Genomic DNA, 25,822 nt, shown 5'->3' on the forward strand with positions numbered 1-25,822 from the left:
TTACCATATTTTTGTGGTTATCATCATTTTTCAAATAGAAACTAAGACTCACACATGCAGCAAAAAATGAATGAATGCCTTTTTCTTTAATTGGATTATTTTCTCTTATTTTATTCATTTCAGCTGGTCCATTCAGAAGTGTTCAATTTGACTCATTTGATGGAATGCCTGGACCTTATAATATACAAACACCAGAGCCAGTCCATGAAACAGTGAGGAATTACTTTCCTGAAACCTGGATCTGGGAATTAGTGGTAGCAGAGTAAGTAATTTCACTCTCCTCCTTGTGTTGTGGGTGAAGAAGTGTGGATCTTCAGTTTTTTCAACTTTAAAATAATCTTTCAAGATAGTTAAATAATTGTCTTAACCTCTTACCCTTTCAGGATCTATCTGTGTAGAATACTTTCATTACACAGGTTCATTTGTATAATTATCTAGAGCTGAAAACTCTAAAGTAAGTATTTCTGAGACTGCCAGAATATAAACATAGAAGCTAAAAACATGCAAATGCTCACTGCCCAGTACCATTCAAAAAGCCTTCCATTAATAAGATTGGAACAAACACATAAACAAGTTTAGAGAACAAAAACATAATGGTCTATTTGTTGGATCGTCATTCTTTTTTTTTTTAAATAATAAATTTTATTTTTATATTCCCCATACAATTGCAACCCCCCCATTCTGATCCCAATCCCTCCCCTCCCGCCCCCCACCCCCCAAAAAATGTCTCTGGTTCATAGTTTTTGTTGATTTTGATTTTCACTTTCTTATAGTTATTCATTTTCCTGGTCCCTTATTTAAGTTTTCTAGATTCCTGCTATGAGTGAGACCATCCAGTATTTTTCTTTTTCTTTCTGGCTTATTTCGCTGAGCATGATCCCTTCCAGCACCATCCATGTTGCTGCAAATTGCATGTGTTTATCTTTTTTGAATGCTGAGTAATATTCCATGGTATATATGTACCACATCTTTTTGATCCAGTCATCTATTTTTGGGCATTTGGGTTGTTTCCAAAGCTTAGCTATTGTAAACAGTGCTGCTATAAACATAGGGGTGCAGGTGTTCTTTGGAATTGATGTTTCTGTGTCCTTTGGGTAAATACCTAGGAGTGGAATTGCTGGATCATATGGAAGCTCTATGTTTAGTAGGTCCAGAAATCTCCACACAGCTCTCCATAGTGGTTGGACCAGTTTGCACTCCCACCAACAGTGCAGAAGAGTTCCTTTTTCTCCACACCCTCGCCAACATTTGTTGTTGCTAGTTTTTTTAATATGTGCCATTCTCACTGGTGTGAGATGGTATCTCATGGTAGTTTTGATTTGCATTTCCCTGATTATAAGTGATGTTGAACATTTTTTCATATGCCTGTTGGCCATTTGCATTTCCTCTTCAGAGAAGTTTCTTTTTAGCTCTTCTGCCCATTTTTTGACTGGATTATTTTCTTTGTTGTTGTTGGATCATCGTTCTTAAATCTGTTTGTTATGGGATTACACAAGAAGAAGAATAGTTTAAGTACCAAGCTGAATCCTAAAGTCAAATATTTCTATTTAAGTTGCATGTGCAGTATTGTCAAAGGCTGACAAGAAAAACATACCATTTAGGGTCTTTCATTTTCTCAACTCAGTCCTCCACACATAGTCAAGTGTGTTTGTGCATAGACCCTTAACCTTAAGTGGATTCAATTCTTGAGAGTAGCTATACAAATATTCTCACATGAGAAATGATGTTGCACCGGAAAGTATGTTCCTCACATTGCCATCCTCCCCAGTTCATCAGGTGTGGCTGAAGTAGGAGTGACAGTCCCTGATACCATCACAGAGTGGAAGGCAGGAGCCTTCTGCCTGTCCAAGGACACTGGACTTGGTCTCTCTCCTCCTGCTTCTCTCCGAGTCTTCCAGCCTTTCTTTGTGGAGCTCACGTTGCCCTACTCCGTGATCCGTGGGGAGGCCTTTACACTCAAGGCCACTGTCCTAAACTACCTGCCCAAGTGCATCCAGGTAAGGAAAATGAGGGTGATTTGAACAGGTGGAATGAAATACTCCTTTGGTCAGTCAGCTCCTGGTTTTGCTCCCAAGACCATGGTTAATCCTGGGATCTATGTGCTGGCACTGCAAATAAATAGTGCAAAACAAGGCAGGACACAATCAAAGGGATATCATAATGACATATGAGTTACAGGAGTTGAAATCTTGAATTTCCAACTCACATAGCTACTTTGTTTTCATTTCCTGAATGATGCAGAATTCTCTGCCATAGATAGGCTTTTTGACAGGAAAATTACTGAATCCTGACACAAAACTCAGTTTTATTAATTCCATTCTTCAAGCCCTTGTCTCTAAACTCTCATGAAACACTTTTAACTTCTTTGTAACACCATCTCTTTGTAAATTATGCCATAGTTTTACTCAGATAATGTCCCCTTTTTAATACAATATCCTCAGGTCAGGAATTTTCTTAAACACCCTTTAAAATTTGTTATGCTTGCATAGAGTAGATGTGCACTATATGTTGGAGGAAGTGAGGAGAGGGATAAGAAAAGTCAGAAAAAGTATCCACAAGAGATAGAACCAACAGATAAGAACCTGGATGTAGTGTTCCCAGGGTCAAGATACCATTGCTTTTTCCTGCCCTCAACTGCTACATTTGTTTATTTTTGCAATTTACCCCAAAGCAAATGCCATCCTCCTAGCAGTCTTGATTTCTGTCATTGTCATTTTCATGCTTCTCAAACACGCATGAACTTACTTGTCATACTTTACCTTCCCAAATCCCAATTTACTGTGATACCTCATACTCAGCCCCAGTCCCATGCATCCATTATCTCTCATATTCTGATTAGTTCTTTGTCTATGCCTCACTTGTGAGTGACAGGTCCATGTGCAGCTGAAAGCTTCTCCAGCCTTCCTAGCATCCCAAAGCAAAAAGGGGGCAGAATCTGATTGCATCTGTGCAAATGAGCGGCAAACCTTGTCTTGGACAATAACTCCAAAAACTCTGGGTGAGTGACAGTGCTTCCAAATTTCCCCATCAGCAAGGCATGTGGACACTGAACAATGTGTACATCATGTGCTCTATTATATTATTAAATAACTTTTTCAATTCCTATCCACACTCACCCCTCCTACTACTCCCACCCTACCTGGGCCTCAAAATCACTATGCTGAATGGCTGGTTATTCAATGTACATTAGCCTTGGGTTTGGGTTGATTGGTTGGCTTTATTTTTCCAGCTTTATTTCCTATTCCAACCAGTTTTAAGGCCAAAGTGCAGCCCTTCAAGAGGGTAAGAGAGCAGACAGCCATTTTCAGGAAGGAGGGATGGCCTGGACAACCACCAAGACTGATACTCATCTTTCCTACCTTCTTTGCTTTAGGGAATGTCAACTTCTCAGTGAGTGCAGAGGCAGTGCAATCCCCAGAGATGTGTGGAAATGAGGTTGCTGAGGTCCCTGAGATAGGGAGGAAAGACACAGTCACCAAAACCCTGTTGGTGGAGGTCAGTCTGGACTACTTGACATTTTTGCTGAATCCCTAACAAAAATAATAATAAAAAAGGACGGCCATTCTTGATCTAGCATAGGATAATTAATTTCACGTGCACATAATCCACCTGATAAGACTAACGGAATTCCCTATCCTAAAAATATTATAGAAAACTTTGCTATCTAACTTTGTTTCCTGATTATAAATGTTTTCTGCATAAATTAATTTAGAAATATGCCCTTTTCTTGATCTCCACCTCTCTTCTAAGAGTCACATATTTCTCAGACGTTTTACCTTTGATTCTTTGCCCTTATTAGTCCCCATTTTCTCCTCTGCCAATCTCTCTGGTTCATCAATGTTTTCAGGATTTATAATAATTTGATAGTAAGATGTGAAACAGCGTTTAGTATAAACATACCCTTCAAAGCAAGGAATTGATGATTGTCCTTCCATCACCTGAATATTTATCCCTTTTCTCCTTTTCCTTCTTTTCACCAAGCCTGAAGGTATTGAGCAAGAAAAGACTTTCACCTCTATGACTTGTGCTTCAGGTGAGACTCCATTTTCATAGCCACAGCGAGAACATTGTGTCTCACAGGGATATATATGCCTCAGGTTACAAGGCACACCCATACATATTATCTCCCATAATTTTCAAATTGTTCCAATAAATCTGGTAGAATATCAAATATTTCTTTATACCCATTTTACAGCTTGAGGACAATGAGTCAGAGAGAATGGATTAATGTGGCTGGTGGTTAAGACAAAACTAATACTGATGCTTGCCTGATTCACATTTACCCTTGCACTGTCATAGTCCAGTGGCTCCTCAATAACCAAGCAGGATGAAGAAGCCTGGAGTGTCACAGGACTTGGCAAAAAGCAAGCAGAGTCATGATCTATTTGAATCACAGCAGATTTCACTAAAGTAGCTGATGAAACATATGGTACTTTGCACTTACTAAAACACAGGGTTTTAATGGGGAAAAAAAAAAAACAACCTTTGTACACTGGAACCTCATCATATTCAGAAAGAATCATAACTTTGAAGCCACATCGACACACTAGTATTAGCTCTGTGTCCACAGTGTATATGACTCTGTATGTGTCATTTGAGAGGATTGGTTTAAGGTATATTGGTGTTCTCTTATTATAACATGGAACCTATTCAACTGTCCAGATGAAGTGAAGAAGCGAAAGAACTTACATTCTTATGAGCGTAAGTCTTAATAATATTAAAGTTAAATCAGAGAAATAAGAACCTCACCAGTACCTGGTTTTCTTTTAGACTGATACTATGTGTGGCAACATGAAACATGGGAAAGTGAGAGAGAAAAGGAGTTAGTTCTAAGAGGAGGTTACTGTTAAAGATAATCTCATCATAAGTCAATATTGTCATACCTTAGACCCAGAATTCCTCAAGAAGTTTCAATACCACTACTGCTAGACATAGTAACACCTCACGTGTTGAGATCATATCCAGGCAGTGTGGCTCTGCAGCCCCACATCTAACCCATACATTATACTGCTGTAACAGGTATCAGCCTTTAATGTGGATTTCCTATTTCTAAAGGTACTGAGATATCTGAACAGCTATCCCTGAAGCTCCCACCAAATGTGGTGAAAGAATCTGCCAGAGCATCTTTCTCAGTTTTAGGTGAGTCATCTTGCACTTAGAGAACCTGGGACTGGGGCCTCCCTGATGGCTCAGGGGTTAAAGTCTCAGAACTATCAAGCTACATCCAGCCACTGTGGCATGAGTTCGATCCTGGCTAACCCACATGGCTCAGCAGACCTCTCCTGTCTCCCTTGCTGCTCCCCTCAGCAGTGTATTTCAGCAGATCTGCCTGTTCTGCTCCCCACTCTGTCTCTAGTGGGTCCTCTCACCCCCCGCACCTCTGGCCTATACCCCAGTACTTCTATGCATAAATTTTTTAAAAGGGGGAAAAAAAGAAAAACTGGGACAAAATAGCTGCCACCACATTGTGTGTGTGTGTGTGTGTGTATTTGCTAAATATCAACTTACTAATAGCATCTATTTCTATTAGGGCTCTGGAAGGCTTACTCTCTAAATGTGAATTTTCTCTTGCTTAAATAATATGAACTCTAAATACGAAAATCATTTGTCTTGAGGAGTGCTGGCTACTTACGAAGTGACTTGAAATGACTCTTCATCCACTCTCTCACATCCCCCAGGTGACATACTAGGTAATGCTATGCAAAATACTCAGAATCTCCTCCAGATGCCCTATGGTTGTGGAGAACAAAATATGGTTCTATTTGCTCCTAACATCTATGTCCTGAACTATCTGAATGAAACACAACAGTTGACTCCAGAGATCAAGTCAAGGGCCACTGACTACCTCATTAGTGGTAAGTGAGACAAAGGAAAGTTTAGTTATTTTAAAGAGATTTTTCCCAATTAAGTTTGAGTTATATAACCAAATACTAGGCTAATGATGGTGATTTTCTCATCATCAAACAAGATGTTGTGTTCTGATATATCCATACTCTCCATACAACTTTGGCAAATCTTACACACAGATCATAAAATGTCAGTAGCTCCCAGCTCTCATTTTATAGCTCCACCTCACTATAATACTTGTTGAACTAGGTGAACCTTTCATTTTAGGTTATCAGAGACAGCTGAACTACAAACACCGAGATGGATCCTATAGCACCTTTGGGGAGCTATATAGCAGGAATGAGGGCAACACTTGGTAAGAAAATCTATTCTGAATTTCAATTATAACTTCAAAATGTACACAAATAGTTTATTTTACTCTTACAAAAATCCTTGAAATGAGAGCCATTAACTTCTTTGCATAAAGGAAATTACATTCAGGATAGATACATAAATGTCTCTGGTATAAAAAACTGTAAGTAGCAGATCTGAGAATACTCTGAAGTTGATTCTCTTTATATCCAATACACCAAGTCGCTCTACTTTCTCATGTTGTAGGGGACTATTATAAGTTTGCAATTTGCCCTCTTAAGTTGTTGCTCAGCACCAAAAGATGGCTAGAAAAGTAACAGCCATTACTCACAGAGTGTACTTTACAACTTTTTACTAAATGACTTTTTATCTATCTATACATCTATTCATCCATCCATCCATCCACCTGCCCACCCACCCACCCATCCACCATCTATTTATTTATGTCTATCCTTTTATACAAACATCTGTCCTTTCATTTATCTATCTGCCTACCTACCTACCTACCTATTTTAACTAAGTCTTATCACATAGGAAAACAAGAGAAATCAATGAACTAGAAAGTGGTGGAGGGGCAGAATGATGGTGAGGGGCCCACTTACTGAAGCAGGACATTAAAAGAAGTCAGTCCATCTGAGGTGATGGTGCATGGGTGCATTGGTGAAGGGGGTGGGAGGAAGCAAATATTGTTTAAAAATTAACAGTGATGGAAGGAAGGAAGGAAGGAAGGAAGGAAGGAAGGAAGGAAGGAAGGAAGGAAGGAAGGAAGGAAGGAAGGAAGGAAGGAAGGAAGGAAGGAAGGAAGGAAGGAAAATGTAAACATAAAAAATAACTCAGTCCATTAGTGTAGTCACTGCAGAAGAAAAGGTAAGAAATCTGTGAAGAAGAATAAATACAGGGAATCCAAAATGTGAGAGCAGATATCATCATTAACCACGCATGGAAACTGTGAGGAACCTGAATTCCTAGAACAATACACAAGTGCATTGACATGGTATTGTAAAATAGGAAGTATTTAACACATTATTGTAAAATAAAAATGAATATAGATGCTCCCAAGTTAACAGAAAAAGTCTCCAAACTCTCAGTAATAGTTAACTGACTCTCAAGAGGGTGCATTAGGGAGAGAAGGAGTCTGCATGTGCAAACAGAGCATCAAGGTATGGCCCAGAAATAAAGATTTCATACGTGACTCTTTCTCAACCCACAGGCTCACAGCCTTTGTACTGAAGACTTTTGCCCAGGCTCGATCTTACATCTTTATTGACAAAGCACACATCACCCAAGCTCTCATCTGGCTCTCCCAGAAGCAGAAGGAAAATGGGTGTTTCCAGAGCTCTGGGTCACTGCTCAACAATGCCATAAAGGTGACCTGTTCTGAGTACGCCTCCTGAATCTAATAATACATCAGTGTAAAATTCTCCCTGATTTGGGGAGAAAGAAAAAGAAGAAATTTCAAAGATGAAGCCCTAGACAATGTGAGAGGTCATCAGGAAGGTTTGTTAAACCTGAAAAGTAAAGAAATGAAATGGTGCTCTGAATGAGGACATTATCTTGCTTGATAGAGAGACTCTGAGCAGAGTTGCCATAGAACAGAGGAGAATATATGAAAATTTGAAAGTAGAATTAATTAATATCAATTTCTCCCCCCCCCTTCTCTACAGGGAGGAGTAGAAGATGAAGTGACCCTCTCTGCCTATATTACTATTGCTCTTCTGGAGATTCCTCTTCCACTCACTGTAAGATCCACCTCAATCCCAAATCCCTATCTAGAACTACAGACCTCCTCTGAGATACCACTCTACCAAAAGCCAAGTCTCAACTTTCCTGCTCTGCGATGAGGCATTTTTCAAATAGATAAGTTCTTTGGTCAATCCATTAAATGGAATTTTTATTTGTCCAGTAATGGTCTTGAGTTTTGCACCAAAGCTAAACCTAAAAACACAACTTCTCCAGCCCTATTCTTTCAGACTTAACTATAAAGATTTAAAATATTTCTCTACCTAAAGATAGTGGATACCTACATGGCTCACTGAATACCAAGATTAACATCTGGAAAGCTTAGGGTTTTCCATGACATCTAGTTCACTTGCTCCATCCTCTACATACCCTATTTTGGCACCTCCTCTTTGTCTTTCCAGCACCCTGTTGTTCGCAATGCCATCTTCTGCCTGGAGTCTGCCTGGAACACAACAAAGGAGGGGAGCCATGCGAGCCACAGCTATACCAAGGCATTGCTGGCCTATGCTTTTGCCCTAGCGGGAAACCAAGATAGCAGGAGGAGAGAACTACTGAATTCTCTTGATAAAGAAGCTGTGAAAGAAGGTGAGAGGAAATGACAAAATAATTTCCCTTTCTACTAACACTAGTTCTATAAAAAGAAGAATATATTCCTGCTGAAAGGACTATGCTTCATCTGGAACTCCGTAACAAAGTCATGTATTGTGAGATCAGAGCACCACTTACACAAATATGTTCTCTGAAATTTCATGTTATACTAAGTGTAGCATCACAGACATGATGCTGCAGGAAAATTATGGAATTTTACTCCTAACTGCTAAGACCATATATATTTTTTTCACATGATACCTACCTACATACCTGGACAAAAAAAGCTGTATAGGGAACTCCCTGGTGGCACAAGAGGTTAAGCACCACACTATGAAGCAATCCACAGCCTCTGCAGCACGAGTTCAGTCCATGGCTGGCCAGAGAGCAACCCACATGGCACAGCAGACCTCTCCTGTCTCGCCCGCTGCTCCCCTCAGCAGTGTGTTTCAGTCAGTCTATTCTGTTCCCCAATCTGTGTCTGGTGAATCCTCTCACCACCCCACATTTCTGGCCTGTTCCCTAGCTCTCGTATGCATAAATAAATCTTTTTAAAAAATTTTAAATTAAAATTTTAAAAAGCTGTATAATAAAAAGTCACACTAAAGGAAGTACAATAACATTTTCAAAGTATTTTTATTGTTGTTTACCAAAATGATTTACTACATAAGTTCTCTGATATCAATAAATGGTTTTATATTCTGATGTATCCTCAATTCCCAGGAAATATCACAGTGGAAAAAAAAATCCCTCTGTCACTTTTCTCTTCCACAAATCCAATTAAAATAACATTTGAGAGACTGATAAGGAGGGCTGTGCCTCTTTCTCCAAAAATGTCCTCCACCTTGCCCCACAAGACTAAATCAAGTTGATCATGGACGTGTAAATTAGTGAATTTGGCAGTTTATGAGAGAACGAAGCTTACTTCATCTCCTTTTTATTTTCAAATCTCACTATACATTTTCACTTATTATCTACCAGTAGTTATAATTCTGCTTTTTCTCACCCATAGACAACTCAATCCACTGGGAGCGACCACAGAAACCCAGGGCACCAATGGAGCCTTTTTACCAACCCCAGGCTCCCTCTGCTGAGGTGGAGATGACATCCTACGTGCTCCTTGCTTACCTCACAGCCCGGCCTGCCCCAAGCTCAGAGGAGCTGACTACTGCCACCAACATCGCCAAGTGGATCACAAAGCAACAGAATTCCCTTGGGGGCTTCTCCTCCACCCAGGTCTGTGGTTCCAAAATTGATCAATGAGAGAAGTGAAAAAGTAGGAAAAAAGACAAGAAATCATTATATTTTAGAAGAGATCTTAAGGGATATTTGAGAAAAGTGGTCATATGAAGGAAAGCAATATAAGACATTTCTCAAAAACAATTTTCACTAAACTTTGTTAACATCTTATCCATTTGGCTATTTCATAAATATCATTCCCCTCCCAAGCAGAATTATATTAGAAGTACATGTTGGTCATTCGCCACACTTTTTTTCATTTTTTAAAATTGAAGTATTTTATTGAAGTAAAATTTTCCTTTTTTTATTTTCTTGCATTATAACATGGAATTTTAGGTGTGCATCACTGAAAATCAACAATTATATATACAACATTTAAGTTCACCACTAAAAATCCAATTCTATCCTTCACCATACAATTGTCCCCTTTAACCCAATTTACCCACTCACCTCCATTCCCTTCTGGTAATCACTAATTAGTCTAAAAGTTTACTTTTGTTTTATTTAGTCTATGCATTTGTTTTCCCTAAATACCATGAGTGAAATCATACACGTTTGTCTTTCTCCATCCACATCTCAAATACCCTCTAGCTGCAACCATGTTGTTGCAAATGGGAGGATTTCATCATTTTCATCTTTTTTTAATATCTGAGTAATATTCCAATGTATGTATATGCCACATCTTCTTCATCCATGTGTGTGTCACTGTCTATATTCTACCACTATACTAAATGAGCCCAATCTTGTCTGATTCTGGAAACTAAGCAGGGTCTGATTTTGGAAACTAAGCAGGAAACTAAGGATGGGTTGGTTCTTGGATGGCCATACTCTTAATGAGGGTTTCTGAATTACCAGTACTCTTGACATTTTGGGGCAGATAATAATTGCTGTGAGACTCCAACCTGGCCACTGTAAGATGTTTTACAGCATCTCTGGCCTTTCCCCCACCAGATGCCAGCAGCACCTCACTCCCAGGGGAGACAAGACAAATTTAACCCTGGCTGAGAATCAGTGTTCTAGACTACAGACTGCAATTTCAGAATCCTACAAATATCCTCTAAGGTGAACCAGAAAAGGTGTCTGATTAAAAGGAAAGTGACCAAGCAGAACTCACTTTGATTTTCATAGAAAGACTGAAAAATTCCATTGAAGTATTCCAGTGAACACATCTTCTCTATTCCCTTCTTCCTTCTTGAAATTCATTTTTTTAAAGTTGAAGCTCTTGAAATGTTTTTTTCGTCTCACAATTCTGGAAATATTTTCCTGAGAAAGTAAGTGATTGTACTAAACATCCAGAGATTCTGGGTTTTCCCTCTTACACATTCTCCTTCAACATTTAGGATATGGATAGTGAATTTTTATTTTTCAGAGACATTAAGTGAGAAAAAGAGTAACATACTACATAAAGGGAAAAAGAAACTCGGGAAAAGGTGGACTTGTATTATTCAAAGCTAATTTCGCCCTTCCATCTAAATGATCATCTAGCTAACAACTGTCATTACTTTTGTCTTAATTTTAGCCCTGTTCTTTGAAAGAGATAGCCAAAAGGAATTTTGATAAGAAAGAGCAAGCCACAACTTCTGGGTATAGAAAACAGTCCTTTAGGACAATACCAATGCAGATGAAAATAAACTGCAAGGCTTATTAGCATCATTGTATTTTATCCCATTTAAAGAAACTATAGCAAGCCTTTGATTATGACTAAAAGGTAGGAAAAAAGAAAAAGCAATTAGAAGATGTACACTTTGGGTGAAAAAAACCTGTGTCCCTTTGTAGCAGCTAATACAGATTTGGCAGGAAATCCCAGCTACCAAAACTTATGCTTTGTGGGACTCTCCACTCATCTCTTCCAGGACACAGTGGTGGCTCTCCATGCCCTGTCCAGATATGGAGCAGCCACTTTCACCAGGTCTGGGAAAACAGCACAGGTGACCATTCAGAATTCACAGACCTTTTCCACCAATTTCCACGTAGACAACAACAACCTCCTGTTACTACAGCAGATCTCATTACCAGAGCTGCCAGGGGAATATGCCATAACAGTGACTGGGGAAAGGTGTGTGTATCTTCAGGTGAGACTCTGGAATCACATTAGAATAATTCCATTTAACTTCTCCTACTGAAAGGAAGTGCTGTTCTTTCCTTCCTGGGCAAATAGAAGGGAAATCTGAAGAAGTTAAGTGATGAAAAAGTGAGGAGTCCCAGAAAAGAGAGAAACTAATGGTGACTTTGGTGTTCCACAGACATCTATGAAATATAATATTCTTCCAGAGAAGGAGGATTCTCCATTTGCTCTGGAGGTACAGACTCTGCCCCAAACTTGTGAAGGACCCAAAGCTCACACCAGCTTCCAGGTCTCACTGAACATCAGGTAAAACCTTCTGACTGAATCATCTAATCCTTAGTCTAAAAGCTACCTGAAGTCATTGGTAATTAGTAATACTTTTAGAAACTAGTCTATTAGATGAATAAAATTGATAAATGTACAAGCGAATTTAACCTCTTATGAAGTGATCCTTTTCACTAGTAATTTTCTTTGCTAAAAGTTTCAGTATGATTTAAAGGCATTTAAAAGCCAAGTCTTGTCTTAAATCTGCCAAATAAAAAGATATAGACTATTCAATATTCCCAATCAATTCCTACTTTTACATTAATTTTTGTTCAACTCTTTGCCAGGGAATAAATTATATTTCTGAAAGATTTGTGCATTAAGTTGAAATAAATCTTCCTTACCTCTCTTGAATAAATTCTATTTTATTATTTTTCTAATCAAATAGATAAATTAAAATGCTAATACTAAATACAAAGGATAAATTAAATATAAAATATAGAGACTACCCTATCATAACCCATCAATAACTTTACAGAAACAAAGCAAAACTAAAGCAACCCTTAGACTCTGACAACACAATGGTGATTACCAGAGGGGAAGGTGGTAGAGGTGGGGAGACATGTACAGGGGGGTTCAACTGGATGGTGGTGGAGGGTTATTAGAACTTTGGTGGTAGGCATGGAATGGTATAATACTTTTAAAGAAATGTGAAATACCCCTAAAACTTACACACTACTGTAAATCAATCTTACTACAATAAAATAAACTTTTCAGGACTCCTATGAAAACATAGCAATAAATGATACTGATATATAAATATTAATAACATTAATATTATAAAGTGTCATATTTCAGATAACAAATCCAATTATTTAAAATCAATTTGTTCCAAAAAGAAAGCCTGAGGCCATCTGATTTGGGAGTCTCTTTGGGGAAACATGCTCTTTTAAATTAGCTAAAATATAAAAGTAATTAGTACTAAATGACAAATGAATAGGGCAGAAATGTTAAAAATTATCAAGTTCTACTCCCAAAGATTCTGATTTCATAGCTTGGCTCTAGGACTTGAACATCTACAATTTTAGTAAACTGTAGATCTGATGTACATTCAGGGTTCCAAACATCAATATCACACATATCCAGGGCACACAGATATCTACTGGTAACGATGTTAGAGAAGGTTCATGAAGATGAACTTTCAATCCATCTTGGTGGATCTTGAAGAAGGAAATCTGGCTGGCTTTCATTCACAGATTAAACCTTAACTCCTTTTTTCTTTGACACTACAGTTATACAGGAAGCCGTGCTGTCTCCAACATGGTGATTGTTGATGTAAAAATGGTATCTGGTTTTATTCCCTCGAAACCAACAGTAAAAATGGTAGGTATATTTTAAGCCTAGAAACTCTCATACAAAAGTATGCTTTGCATCTTGAAACTGAGACAACACTAATGTATCAAAGCACTATCAATAATATCAGTTCTACCTCAAAATATATTTTCCTCAAACCCAGGGAATTAAACTCATTATGCTTGATTCCATTCTTGGCATAGAAAGCCAAGTGATATTTTCGCAGTTAAGACATGACAACATTGCAGTCTGTCTCTAAACATGATTGCTCCCCCTCTCTCATATTTTTATATCTAATGTGTCTGGTCTATTTAAGCATGAATATGACTTGCAAGAATACTAGTCCTCACATTATTTGGACAATAAACATCTGTCCCATCAACCTGCCTTAAACTTCAGTGTTCTTATATCTGTTCTCTAACTTTTTGAGTTCTCTAATTTTCATCAGCTTGAAAGATCTAGCCAGGTGAGCAGGACAGAAGTGAACACCAACCATGTCCTCATTTATGTGGAACAGGTAAGAGTTCTGACAATTCAAATGAGATTATACACATTGGTGATCTTTCTAAGTCTCTTCAGTAGAAAATAAGTAATATAAGAAAAGCAGTAATATTGGTGTCCTCAAATAAATTCCTCTGTTCTGAAGAGAATAAGAGAAATCTTTTAAATCCACAGGATATTCTTCTCTTTTTTTAATTATGTTAACATCAGAATGTATTTCTATGAAACTTCAGCTAGAAAATCAATTAAACAAAAGCTTCATCATGTCTATCTGTCATTAAGACCCTCCAAAGAGAATAAATTTACCATAGTGACAGATTAATGATAGTGTTTACATTCTGATATATTACTATATCAAAAATACAGAATTCATGAATATTTCCCAATCTGATTAAAAAGCAAAGGGAATATTTTATCTAATGACATAAAAAGAACATGTTGGTATTATAATTACTAATATTACAAAGCTAAGCCTCTGCACATTAGAAATATTCACATAGGCCAAAAGAGTTCACTGGTATAAAGGACAACAAGAGACAATTGAAACAATCGTATTTTCTCAGTTACTTAGGAGAAAATCTGGGGAATGTTGTTCACTGTAAAGCATTCCCCATGCTGCATTCCAAAATCCATCATGACATCCAGAAACGTTTGCTCACATATGCTTAAGAGTCAGAGAACAATAAACAATATATTTTACTCAAGGAAGAGAGATTTCTAGTCTTTTGATAACTCCCTTTTTTCTTTTAGGTGACAAATCAGACACTAAGCTTCTCCTTCACAGTTCTCCAAGACATCCCAGTAAGAGACCTAAAACCAGCAATTGTTAAAGTCTATGATTACTATGAGACAGGTAAGCAAGAGAAAACTAAGACAAACAATCTCGACTCAGAGTTGAGAAATAAATTCTATTGTGACAACAGATTCTAGTTTTGGTCCATTCACTCAATTTTATATTTATTTATTTCCTCCAACTATATATTATAGAAACACCTACAGAACAAATTTGTCAATATTTTTGAATCATAAACTTAGTAATTTCAAAAGAAGGTTTAATATCTGATCACTGCTCCCAAATAGTTTAGTGATGTAGAGCATATAATAGACATGCAGAGATAATAAGGAAAGGCAGTAATGAGAAATGAGAGTTAGTGAGCTTAGTGATAGGGAGTTGACTGGAGTTCAAGAATGACCAAAAAATGAGGAAAGATCTAAGATAGATCCTGAAAGAGGAATACAATTTTTAGATATATAAAAGTAAGAAGTGTTTCAGGTTGAAGCAATAATTTTAGAAAAGGAATTAAGGATGTATGCTGGACAACATGAGTAGAAGCAGAGAGTTTGTGGAAGAGATACTGCAAGCTAATACAATGGTCATTTTCCTAAGGATTGAAAATCTGAACAGTTGCTATCAATCCCCCCTCCTTTGCCCCAGAGAAAAAGAATAGAGTATTTTAGCAATCCTGTTCAACTCTGGTCTCTTTACATGGAGATTTTACAATCCTGATATCACGCAAATAGACTTAATATGGCCTCTGGTTCACAGATATTTTGTTTCTCCCTTCACCCACCTTTTCTTTCAGATGAGTTTGCTGTTGCTGAATACATGGCTCCCTGCAGCACAGGTAAGCGGTCACAACATTATGGCATAACACCATGCCTCATTAACTTTGATCTCTAAATGTTCTTCCCAATTTAAAATTCTTCCCAAGTCTAATCCCAGATCTGAGACAATTCATGTGGCACATTCTCACACAAAGAGAAAACTTCGAAGAAGAGCAATTACTTTGCAGATGGACTGTCCAATTTGAGATATTCACTCCATTATCAGATATGTCTGTTTGTAGGCAATTACCACTGATAGGCAACATTTCACAGCACAGAGTTTCCATCAGCCCAAGAGTTGACTAATTACAATTCTCCAGCTAAATCTAGCCCAAATCTACCTTTCTGGGTAAGTGAAGTTTTCTTGGAAGAGAACCACATCTACTACTATTGTTTATAGTTGCTTTCATGAGTAGAGTTGTTTTAACTACTCATAGACTGTATCATCTGCAAAACCTAAAATATTTACTATCTGGCCTTTCACAGGAAGAAATCTGCAGCCCCCTACAATTACCCACTCTGCTACAGGCTAGGAAAGCCCACAACTTTCTTACATTTCTCTTCTCTCCACAGACACAGAAAATGAAAATGTCTGAGGACCATTTTTAGGCTACATATTTTAATGGATTCTCTGCTCTGTATTTCTATTTAAGAAGTAGTGGATTTGTGAATCCTAGAAAACAGACACCAAATAGGCTGGTGGAATAAAGACATATTTCTGATCAAACTATCCTTTGCTCGGTCATTTATTCATTAAACATTAAATTGCATGAGTAACGGATGACTAGCAATTTAACCCGTTTGACCTTTCTCACAAAGAAATGGGAATAAAACAGACCCTTCTTCTGAGCATTGTTATTTTTTTTAAAGATTTATTTATTTATGCATACAAGAGCTGGGGTACAGGCCAGAGATGCGGGGAGGTGAGAGGACTCACCAGAGACAGAGTGGGGAACAGAACAGGCAGACTGACTGAAATACACTGCTGAGGGGAGCAGTGGGTGAGTCAGGAGAGGTCTGCTATGCCATGTGGGTTTCTCCCCAGCCAGCTGGGGATCAAACTCCTGCTGCAGAGGCTGTGGATTGCTTCATTGTGTGGTGCTTAACCCCTTGCGCCACCAGGGAGGCCCTCTAAGTATTGTTATAAGGATATACTGTTCTCATAGAAGTGGAGAAAGAAAGTAGCTGAATCAAAATATGGCATTCAGCTTTGGCTTGGATGAGGTGTATGTCACTGTCATTTATATTCTGTTGGCTAAAGTCAGTCACGTGACGAACCTCCTTCATTTATTTTTTTTTAATTTCCTTGGCTGTGTCTTTATTTTTTCCCTGTGACCTTTAAAATTAGTTTCTCTGTTTCAAACAAAAGTTGAATATTTTACTAGATTCTCATCAAATATGTACATTGAAAGAATTGCAATTTTTTTTAAGTTGACCTTTCAGCTAAGAACAGGGTATTCATTATTTTAGTTTTTATTTTCTTAGTTTTTTCAGGCTTTCTTGTGTGTATTTCAGTGATATTTTTTTTTTCATATAAGATATACAAATTGCCTATATTTTTTCTAGATATTTCATTGTATTTTTACTAAAATGTATAGATGGTATTATTATTATTAGAAAAACATTATTCTATGCTGTTCAGCATATAGTAGTTTGGTATTTTTTCAGTGCTTGATATATTCCATTATGATCACTGTACGGTTTAATTTCTCAAACTAAGATTGATGGATATTTGGGTTGGCTTTTTGTTGTTTCTTTGGTCTTATAAATAATTTTGCTACAAACATTCTTATTTTTTGGTGAATATGTGTCCATATTTCTCTTGAGAATTGTTATGTATATGTTATGTATATGTAGCTTCACTAACACTACAGTTTTGCAGAATGGCTGCACCGATCTGCTGTGGAACCAGCAGTGTAATAGTTTATGCGGCCCCGCATTCTTATAATAGGTACATAATTGTTCAAATTTTTCTAACTGTATATTGATATTTCATTATAATTTTAATTTAAATTCTCCTAATTAATAATATGGTGCACATTCTCAAATATTTAACACTCATTTTAATGTTCTCTTGTGAAAAGTCCATTAATGTTATTTTTAACTATTTTTATTAGATTTTATTTTTACTAGTAAGTCTATAAACTCTGAATATACATTTATTGTCATATATATGCATGATAAAAAAACTTTGCTTGCCATTTCACTGTCCAAATGATACCTAGATGAATAAAGAATTAATTTTAATAAACTCCAACTAAACTTTTTTTGTTGCGCGCTCTATCACCTTGTGTTTAGAACAGTGCTGTCATATCCCCATGCCCTCCTCTGCTCTCCACATGCCTGAGTCATTAGGACAGGCTTTTTTCTCCACACTTCTGTCTCTTGACAACAGACTATTTGTTACTCTCAGCATGGCTCCTGATATCCTGGTCCTGGTTCAGTTGGGTCCAGCATCAGTTTGCAACAGGCCCTACTTGCCTATACAGATGAGGCTTTCTCAGCGTTCTTTTCCCGGCTTGTGATAACCAAATTTTGCCTCATCTGTGATGGTCTTGGGTATGATCACTTCTCCTCCAGCAGTGGCAGATCTCTGCGATGGGCAGAATACATTGGGAGTAAGAGGAGTTCCCATACCTCCCACAAAGGCAGAGGAATTTTTCTTCTGATTGCTCCCAGAGCAACAATGAATCTTTTCCTGTGTCCTGAAAGGAAGGCACTTCTCCTATAAAAGCATGGGTTTTTTGTTTTTTTGTTTTTTTGGCTTGGATACTGGGCATAGGAGTGCTTGCTGCTCTCCCCCAGAAGCTTAAAGTTTTTTTGCTTCCTAAGAAATAAGAATTGAAAAACATGTGGATTGCCATAGTTCTCCTTGTAATGGTAAATGTGAATCTAAACAAAAAAGAAATTCATTTTCCCTAGTACCAAAAAAGAAAGAGGCTCCATCCTTCTTTTTTTTTAAAGGGTGAAATTTTTTATTACAAATGTCACAGACATTGGATTATTCAGATTTTATATTTTATTGCAGTAACACTGGTTTGCATTACCATATGTGATTCAAATGCACAGGATCACACTCATCAAATGCATGTCACCCTTCTCTTAGAGCACTTCATTTATTCTTTTTATTTTTTTATTTTATATTATTTTACATCATTTTTCATTTTTGCATAATGTATGCATTTTCACCTTGGTTATAGTCCCCATACAATTCCCACCCCCCCTTGTTTTGATCTTACTCCTTTTTCCCCCTGCTGTAGTGTGTCTCTGGTTTATAGGGGCTTGTTGATTTTGATTTTTACTTTATTATAATTAATCTTTTTCCTGGTCCCTTATTAAAGTTTTCTAAATTCCTGCTGTGAGTGAGACCATCCAATATTTTTCTTTTTCTTTCTGGCTTATTTTGCTGAGCATGATCCCTTCTAGCTCCATCCATGATGCTGCAAACTCATTGCATGAGTTTATCTTTTTTGATTGCTGAGTAATATTCCATGGTGTATATGTACCACATCTTCTTGATCCAGTCATCTATTTTGGGGCATTTGGGTTGTTTCCATAGCTTACCTACTGTAAATAGTGCTGCTATAAATTGCTGCTATATATAGGGGTGCAGGTGGGCTTTTGAATTAATGTTTTTGCATCCTTCGGGTAAATACGTAGGAGTGGAATTGCTGGATCATATGGAAGCTCCATCTTTAGCAGATTGAGGAATCTCCATGCAGCACTCCATAGTGGTTGGACCAATTTGCACTTCCACCAGCAGTGCAGGAGAGTTCCTTTTTCTCCACATCCTCGCCAACACTTGCTGTTGCTAGTTTTGTTAATATGTGCCATTCTCACTGGTGTAAGATGGTATCTCATTATAGTTTTGATTTGCATCTCCCTGATTACAAGTGATATTGAACATTTTTTCATATGCCTGTTGGCCAATTGCATTTCCTCTTTGTTTCTTTTTAGCTCTTCTGCCCATTTTTTGACTGGGTTATTTACTTTGTTTTGTTGAGTCTCATCAGCTCTTCATAGATTTTTGTGATCAGTCCTTTATAATTAGTGTTGTGTGCAAAATTTTTCTCCCAATCGGTGGGGTGTCTCTTTGTTTTGGTTACTGTCTCTTTTGCTGTGCAGAAGCTCTTTAATTTGATGTAGTCCCAGCTGTTTATCTTTGCCTTCACTATCACTGCATTGGGTGATATGTCTTTAAAGACATTACTGAGGTGTAAGTCATGTAGTGTTTCGCCTATATTTCCTTCTATATATTTTAAGGTTTCAGGTCTTATGTCTAGTCCTTTAATCCCTTTTGAGTTGGTTTTTGTGCATGGTGTGAGGTAGTAGTCAAGCTTCCTTCTTTTGTATGTAACGACCCAGTTTTCCCAGCACCATTTATTGAACAAACTTTCTTTGCTCCATTGCATGTTCTTTGCTCCTTTGTCAACGATTAGTTGACCGTAAATCTGTGGGTTTATTTCTGGATTTTTCTATTCTGTTCCATTGGTCCGTGTGTCTGTTCTTGTTCCAATACAATGCAGTTTTGATTATTAAAGAAAATTTGTCATTGTAAGTACCTTCTCTGTCACTTTGAAATAGATGTAAGTCTTCTTAAAAGCTAAATAAGCCAAATTTCCATTTCATAAGGATCTTGGAGCTATCTGTTTGACATTAAGGAAGATAACACCCTATGAACCTGTGTCTATGAGAGTTTAACCTGGTACCTAGCCTCCGCGTTGATTACTGCCTGTTTGTCATAGTAGTTACAAGTTTCATCTTCTGCTTTGGATAAAGGCAATTAACTAATACTAACAATTAACACTTTTTAAAAGTGGTTTAATGAAATTCTTTAATAATATTTATTAAAATGCATTTATAACAATAAGTTCTCATCTTGGATTGTTTCTTTTTCCACCCCCAAAGAAAATATAAAATTATTAGCATCCAAACACATAAACTCAAAGTTATAGTAAAGTGTTCTATTTTGGACAACACTAGAAAAAGTTAAATGGCTGAAAAATCAAGAGAATTCCAAGAAGTAATTACCTACTTACTAGGAGAATTTAGGATAACTTAGTACAGGAAATGATGCAGTAAAGTTCTTGTACTAAGTACAACTTTATCTTGAGAACACTTATTTATATGGTAGTATCTGTCTGGTTACATAAAAGGGTGAGAATTCCTCATGTCTTTGCAATCTTTTTAGTGAATATCTCTTATGGTATTCCACTAAATGGTTTAATGCTTACTCAAAAATATTTTCCATTTTAAAGCCTCTTAAACCTAGCTTTTAAGTGTCACTTCCCTTTTTTTGGTGTAGTATTCTGTATTGATTTTATTTTAATGCTATTTTCTTTTTACATCATTGATCATTTTTAAACAATATTTGCTTTCCCCTTCCCCCTCAGGTTGAGTCCCCACAGAATTTCCTTCCCCAATGCACCCAAGCATCATCACCACATCCCTGTGCTCCTCCCTCCCCCCTTCTGATCCCTCTCCCTCCTCCTCCCCTGCAGGATGTCTCTGATTTATTATTGTCTGTTTTTGCTTTGTTGTGTTTTGTACTGTTATTATTTTTTCACTGATGTCTTATTTGGTTGCCCTATATTCCTGCTATAAGTGAAACCATCTGATATTTTTCTTTTTCCTTCTGGCTTATTTCACTGAGCATAATTCCTTCTAGCTCCATCCACCTTGCTGCGAATGGCATGAGTTTATCTTTTTTGATTGCTCATTATTTACCCTTTTTCTAAAGTAAGTCATAGGACAAATCAAGATTCCGGGGGGGTGGTGGGAGGACTACATTAAGCCACAAATACTAAAAGGCATGGTTGATTAGGGAACAATATTTAGCAACTAACTCATAATCTTTCACAGGGACTGAGTGCCGTGCATCTCTCTTACATGTGAAAAACACTCATCCATTCTCCCTTCCAATATTTGATGTCTCCTCATATTATGACACATATTTCAGACCTGGAGTTCTGGCTCATGTCATTTACATTAGGTTCTAGGCCACATTAATTTCCTGAAGTCATCTGCCTTGAGTGCAGTTCCTCAAGGGCAATTTTTGGTAGGATCCAACATAGCTTCCAGATAGGGGCTGGTCACCAAAAAGAGCAAGCTGTGATTAGAAGCTATTCCTGCCCAAGAATAATGGCTCCCAATTCCTTATGTCAATTTCCTGAGGGGCTGTGCTCCCTGTACTTTTATCCTTTAAGCATGTATACATCTTCATTCGTTGGGCTGATTTGCAAGAAATTTTAAAAATCTGATCAATCAGCAACCTGATGATGCCCCTTCTCATTTTCATTCCTACTGAGAATTTCTTGTTTCCAGGATCCTTCTGTTTCCAGGATCCTTAAATGGTTTATTGGGTAAAGGAAAGGCAGGAAATGAACATACATTTGAGTCAGAGCCAATTTAATTCAATTGCTGTCCTCTTTACCAAGGATTCGCAACCCACACAACATTTTATGAAGGAATTTTGTGCATTCACATTTTTTAGTTTTATATGTGCATGGTAGTTTAAACATTTCAGAGACCTCTCCATATATCACATTGTATGTAAATTGTTCCAGAGCAATCTGAGAAAACATTCTCCTTAGCTTTTTGTAGACCAGAATCAAAAGGCACAGTGTTTCACAATGGAAAACTTAGAAAAAAACTTTAAAGATTATCTAAATGATCTGATTAGAATGTGAGAAGGAATTCTGTAAAAACAAGAGGTTTCTCAATCACAAGGATTAGCTGGAACAACAGGATGGAGGGCAGGAAGGAAGGTCAGCCAGCAGCCTAAGAAATTCTTTCACTAATCCAGACCACATTTTTATTTAATTTCCAAAGAGAGAAAAATGAGATGTCCTAGAACCTTCCCTCGAATAATGCATATAGTACTACTAGTCACTAAGCATTTTTACCCCTTTCTCATAAGGTCAAATACTGCTGACTCATTTTTACATTAAGGAATGGAAGAAACAGGAAAGAGATTAGCACATTTTCTCAATATTTCACTGTTGCCAGAAAAAAAAAAAACATTAAATAAATGTCTTAATGCTTATGTTCTTTATTGAATCCTGGGATTAAAATTCCAGATTGCCAGGAACACATTATTGTTGCATAAGCAGAAAGAATATATGTGTGGGGCAGGAGTGACACTATCAAAGAGGGAACAAAGAAGAAATTAGGAGTGTAATTTTACTCACTGTTGTGTAAGAAAATTTTACACTGTTATGTAAGAAAATTTTACTCACTGTTGTATAAGAAAATCGTAACCTAGAAGTTTTACACCAGAAATCTCTGCATGATCTTATTTAATAATGTCAGGTTATAGTAGTATGTATGTATGTATGTGAAAACAAGAATTCCCAAAATTGTGAAAAGAGTAGCCGATTCTTTCCCCTCCCTTTAGCTTTTTCCTTCCTTTTTTCCCCAAGAAAAATTTACGTGAACATTTTCAACTGTAACTGCACATTCTGATTTTTTCTCCTCAAAATAAGCACAAAAATATTTGTTTTCCCAGCTTCCTTTCCTGACAAATGTGGAAGGATAAACTGAAACATTAACTGTTTTGTTTTCAGCATTGAAAGGGATTTGGGAAGAATGTGATCTGTGCTGATCCTGATTCTCTGGTATTTTTTCCCTTCCTTTTTCAAAGTGTAGTCAGACCCTTATGTACTTTTTGCCTTAAGACCTTTCAAGATTAAAAGCAAGGGTTGCTTAAAGATAACTTTGTAAAGAAAGCTCTGGCTACCTGACAAAATGACTCTAGATGGTTCTGGGGAACAAGAAAAGAACTCTTTTGCAACAAAGTGAGAGCAGAGGCCAAGCTGGCCAGGACTATCCAAAGCCAGGAGGTGGACAAAGGTTTATAAAACCCAGAATAGTAGTTACCTGGGTCCTCTGCAATACTTCATTTAGGGGAAAAGACAGAACCTCTGGAAAAAAAAAAATCTGCGGGAGGCAGATTCTGGGACTCACAAAGCTTCCAGTCTCAGCAAACATTCTTGTGTCCAAATACAACACAGAAGCAGCCTAGTGAGTGGCCAGGCTACAAAGTGGCTAAGGGGCTGGACAAGGACATGGTCGTATCAGGGGTACCCAGTTTCAAGCAGATAGTATTTGTTCTTCCAGATCTGGCTTATGTTCCTTAACTTAATGTCTTCCAAGTTCATCCATATCCATGTAGTAGCAAATGGCAGGATTTCCTTCTCTTTAAAGGCTTAATACTCCATTCTATGTACAGACTACATTTTCTTTATACTATTACAGATGGATTTTTACATTTACAGACATTTTTACATGTCTCTGCTGTTGCAAACAATGCTGCACTGAACAGAAGAATGAAGAAATCTCTTTGAGATCTAGTTCTTTTATGTGTATATCTAGAACTGGGACTGCTAGTTCATACTGCAATTCTATTTTTGAGGAGCCGCCATATTGTTTCCAAAATGGCTCTACCAATTTGTAATGCCATTAACAGTGCACAAGGCTTCCTTTTCTCCATATCCTCACCAACACTATCTTTTAACTTTTTGATAACTATGTGAGCAATTGTGAGGTACTAGCTCATTGTATTTTGATTTGCATTTTCCTGATGTTTAGTGATGTTGAGAATCTTTTTATAAACCTGTGTGGGTCATTTGCAATTCTTCCTTGTAGAAATGATCTTTTGCCCATTTTAAATCAGGTTATTTGGATTTTTTGCTATTGAATTGTATGAATTCCTTATGTATGTTGAAATATTGACCCTTTATCAGAGAGATGATTTACAAATATTTCCTCCCATTCCATAGACTGCTTTTTCACTTTGCTGATCATTTCCTTTGCTGTGTTTTTTTCTGGTTCAATATTCAAAAATCATTTAAAGCAATCCATCACATCAACAGACTAAGAAATAACGTCACATAATCATATCGACAGATATAGAAAAAATATTTGACAAAATCCAGCCTCCACTCATGATAAAACTCTCAGCAAACTAAGAATAAAAGGAAGTTTCAACTTAACAGAGAACATCTACTAAAAACCTTCCATTAACATTACATTTAAAGAGGAGAAACTTAGAACTTTCTCACTAAGCTCAGGAACAAGGCAAAGATAACCTCTCTTTCTACTCCTTTAAACATTGTACTGGAAATCCAAATTAATGAAATAAGACAAGAAAAGGAAGAAAATGTTATACAGACTAAGAAAAAATGCTCTTGTTTAAAGATGATGTGGTTGATAATACCTACCCCTAAAGTACTTATTAAAAACAATAGAAAATAGTGACATTATAGACTAGAAGCCAGGCTCAAACCAGCTTCATCAAGTGACGGAATTTAACAACATCAAAAATGGAAGAAATTGAAACACGTGCCACCTGACAGATTACAATAAGAAAAACACACTATCACTCTGGGATATTCCTTCTAATAATGTAAATGTCTTCTAGACATCTCTGCTTGGATGTCTTATAAATATATGAAACTCTTGCCCCATCCTCTTCACTTTTCTTCTCTTTCTATATGAACTGTCTTGGTAATGACATCATCAAGACTTAATTGGCTAAATTTACTCTCTATACCTCCGTTGTAAATCCCAATCAGAAGCACCATTTCATGAACCTCCTTTCTTATCTCTTTGCCTCTCTTCTTGCACTCCAATTCATTCTCTGCATAGTAACCAATATAATGTTTTTAAAAATGTCTATGAGATTACCTCTCTCTTTTTTTTTTTTTTTTTTTTTGTTGTTGTTTTGTTTTTTTTTTTTTTATAAATTTTATTGTTATATTCCCCATACAATTGCAGCCCCCCATTCTGACCCCAATCCCTCCCCTCCCGCCCCCGCCCCCCTAAAAGTGTCTCTGGTTCATAGTTTTTTGTTGATTTTGATTTTCACTTTCTTATAGTTATTCATTTTCCTGGTCCCTTATTTAAGTTTTCTAGATTCCTGCTATGAGTGAGACCATCCGGTATTTTTCTTTTTCTTTTTGGCTTATTTCGCTGAGCATGATCCCTTCCAGCGCCATCCATGTTGCTCCAAATTGCATGTGTTTATCTTTTTTGAATGCGAGATTACCTCTCTCTTTTACTTAAAAGTTTTCAGTGTTTACTCATTACAGTTGGAATAATATCCCATATCCTTGCATAAGGTGGGCTTTCTTGCATTTTCTTTTTTTTTTTAAGATTTATTTATTTATACAAGCACTGGGGTACAGGCCAGAGGTGTGGGAGGATGAGAGGATTCACCAGAGACAAAGCGGGGAGCAGAACAGGCAGATAACCGAAATACACTGCTGA

The 25,822-nt window shown here is 37.1% G+C and overlaps 1 protein-coding gene across 1 annotated transcript in view; it reads left to right on the forward strand.

The window, feature by feature from the left end:
• LOC311185447 (pregnancy zone protein-like) overlaps positions 1-25,822 on the forward strand; it is a gene marked incomplete at both ends in the record, with an annotated part of 117,323 nt that overhangs the window by 20,828 nt on the left and 70,673 nt on the right. Inside the window, 18 exons of the mRNA XM_084256073.1 lie at positions 124-262; positions 1,769-1,997; positions 2,872-2,998; positions 3,374-3,495; positions 3,982-4,033; positions 5,056-5,139; positions 5,679-5,855; positions 6,115-6,202; positions 7,409-7,565; positions 7,863-7,937; positions 8,340-8,523; positions 9,539-9,762; positions 11,619-11,837; positions 12,009-12,136; positions 13,387-13,477; positions 13,896-13,964; positions 14,699-14,801; positions 15,532-15,573. Coding sequence (XP_084112199.1) covers positions 124-262; positions 1,769-1,997; positions 2,872-2,998; positions 3,374-3,495; positions 3,982-4,033; positions 5,056-5,139; positions 5,679-5,855; positions 6,115-6,202; positions 7,409-7,565; positions 7,863-7,937; positions 8,340-8,523; positions 9,539-9,762; positions 11,619-11,837; positions 12,009-12,136; positions 13,387-13,477; positions 13,896-13,964; positions 14,699-14,801; positions 15,532-15,573 — 2,310 coding nt within the window. The remainder of the gene's footprint in view (positions 1-123; positions 263-1,768; positions 1,998-2,871; positions 2,999-3,373; positions 3,496-3,981; positions 4,034-5,055; positions 5,140-5,678; positions 5,856-6,114; positions 6,203-7,408; positions 7,566-7,862; positions 7,938-8,339; positions 8,524-9,538; positions 9,763-11,618; positions 11,838-12,008; positions 12,137-13,386; positions 13,478-13,895; positions 13,965-14,698; positions 14,802-15,531; positions 15,574-25,822) is intronic.

Source organism: Talpa europaea, assembly GCF_964194135.1.
Source record: "Talpa europaea genome assembly, chromosome: 15".
In the NCBI taxonomy this organism is placed as follows: Eukaryota; Metazoa; Chordata; class Mammalia; order Eulipotyphla; family Talpidae; genus Talpa; species Talpa europaea.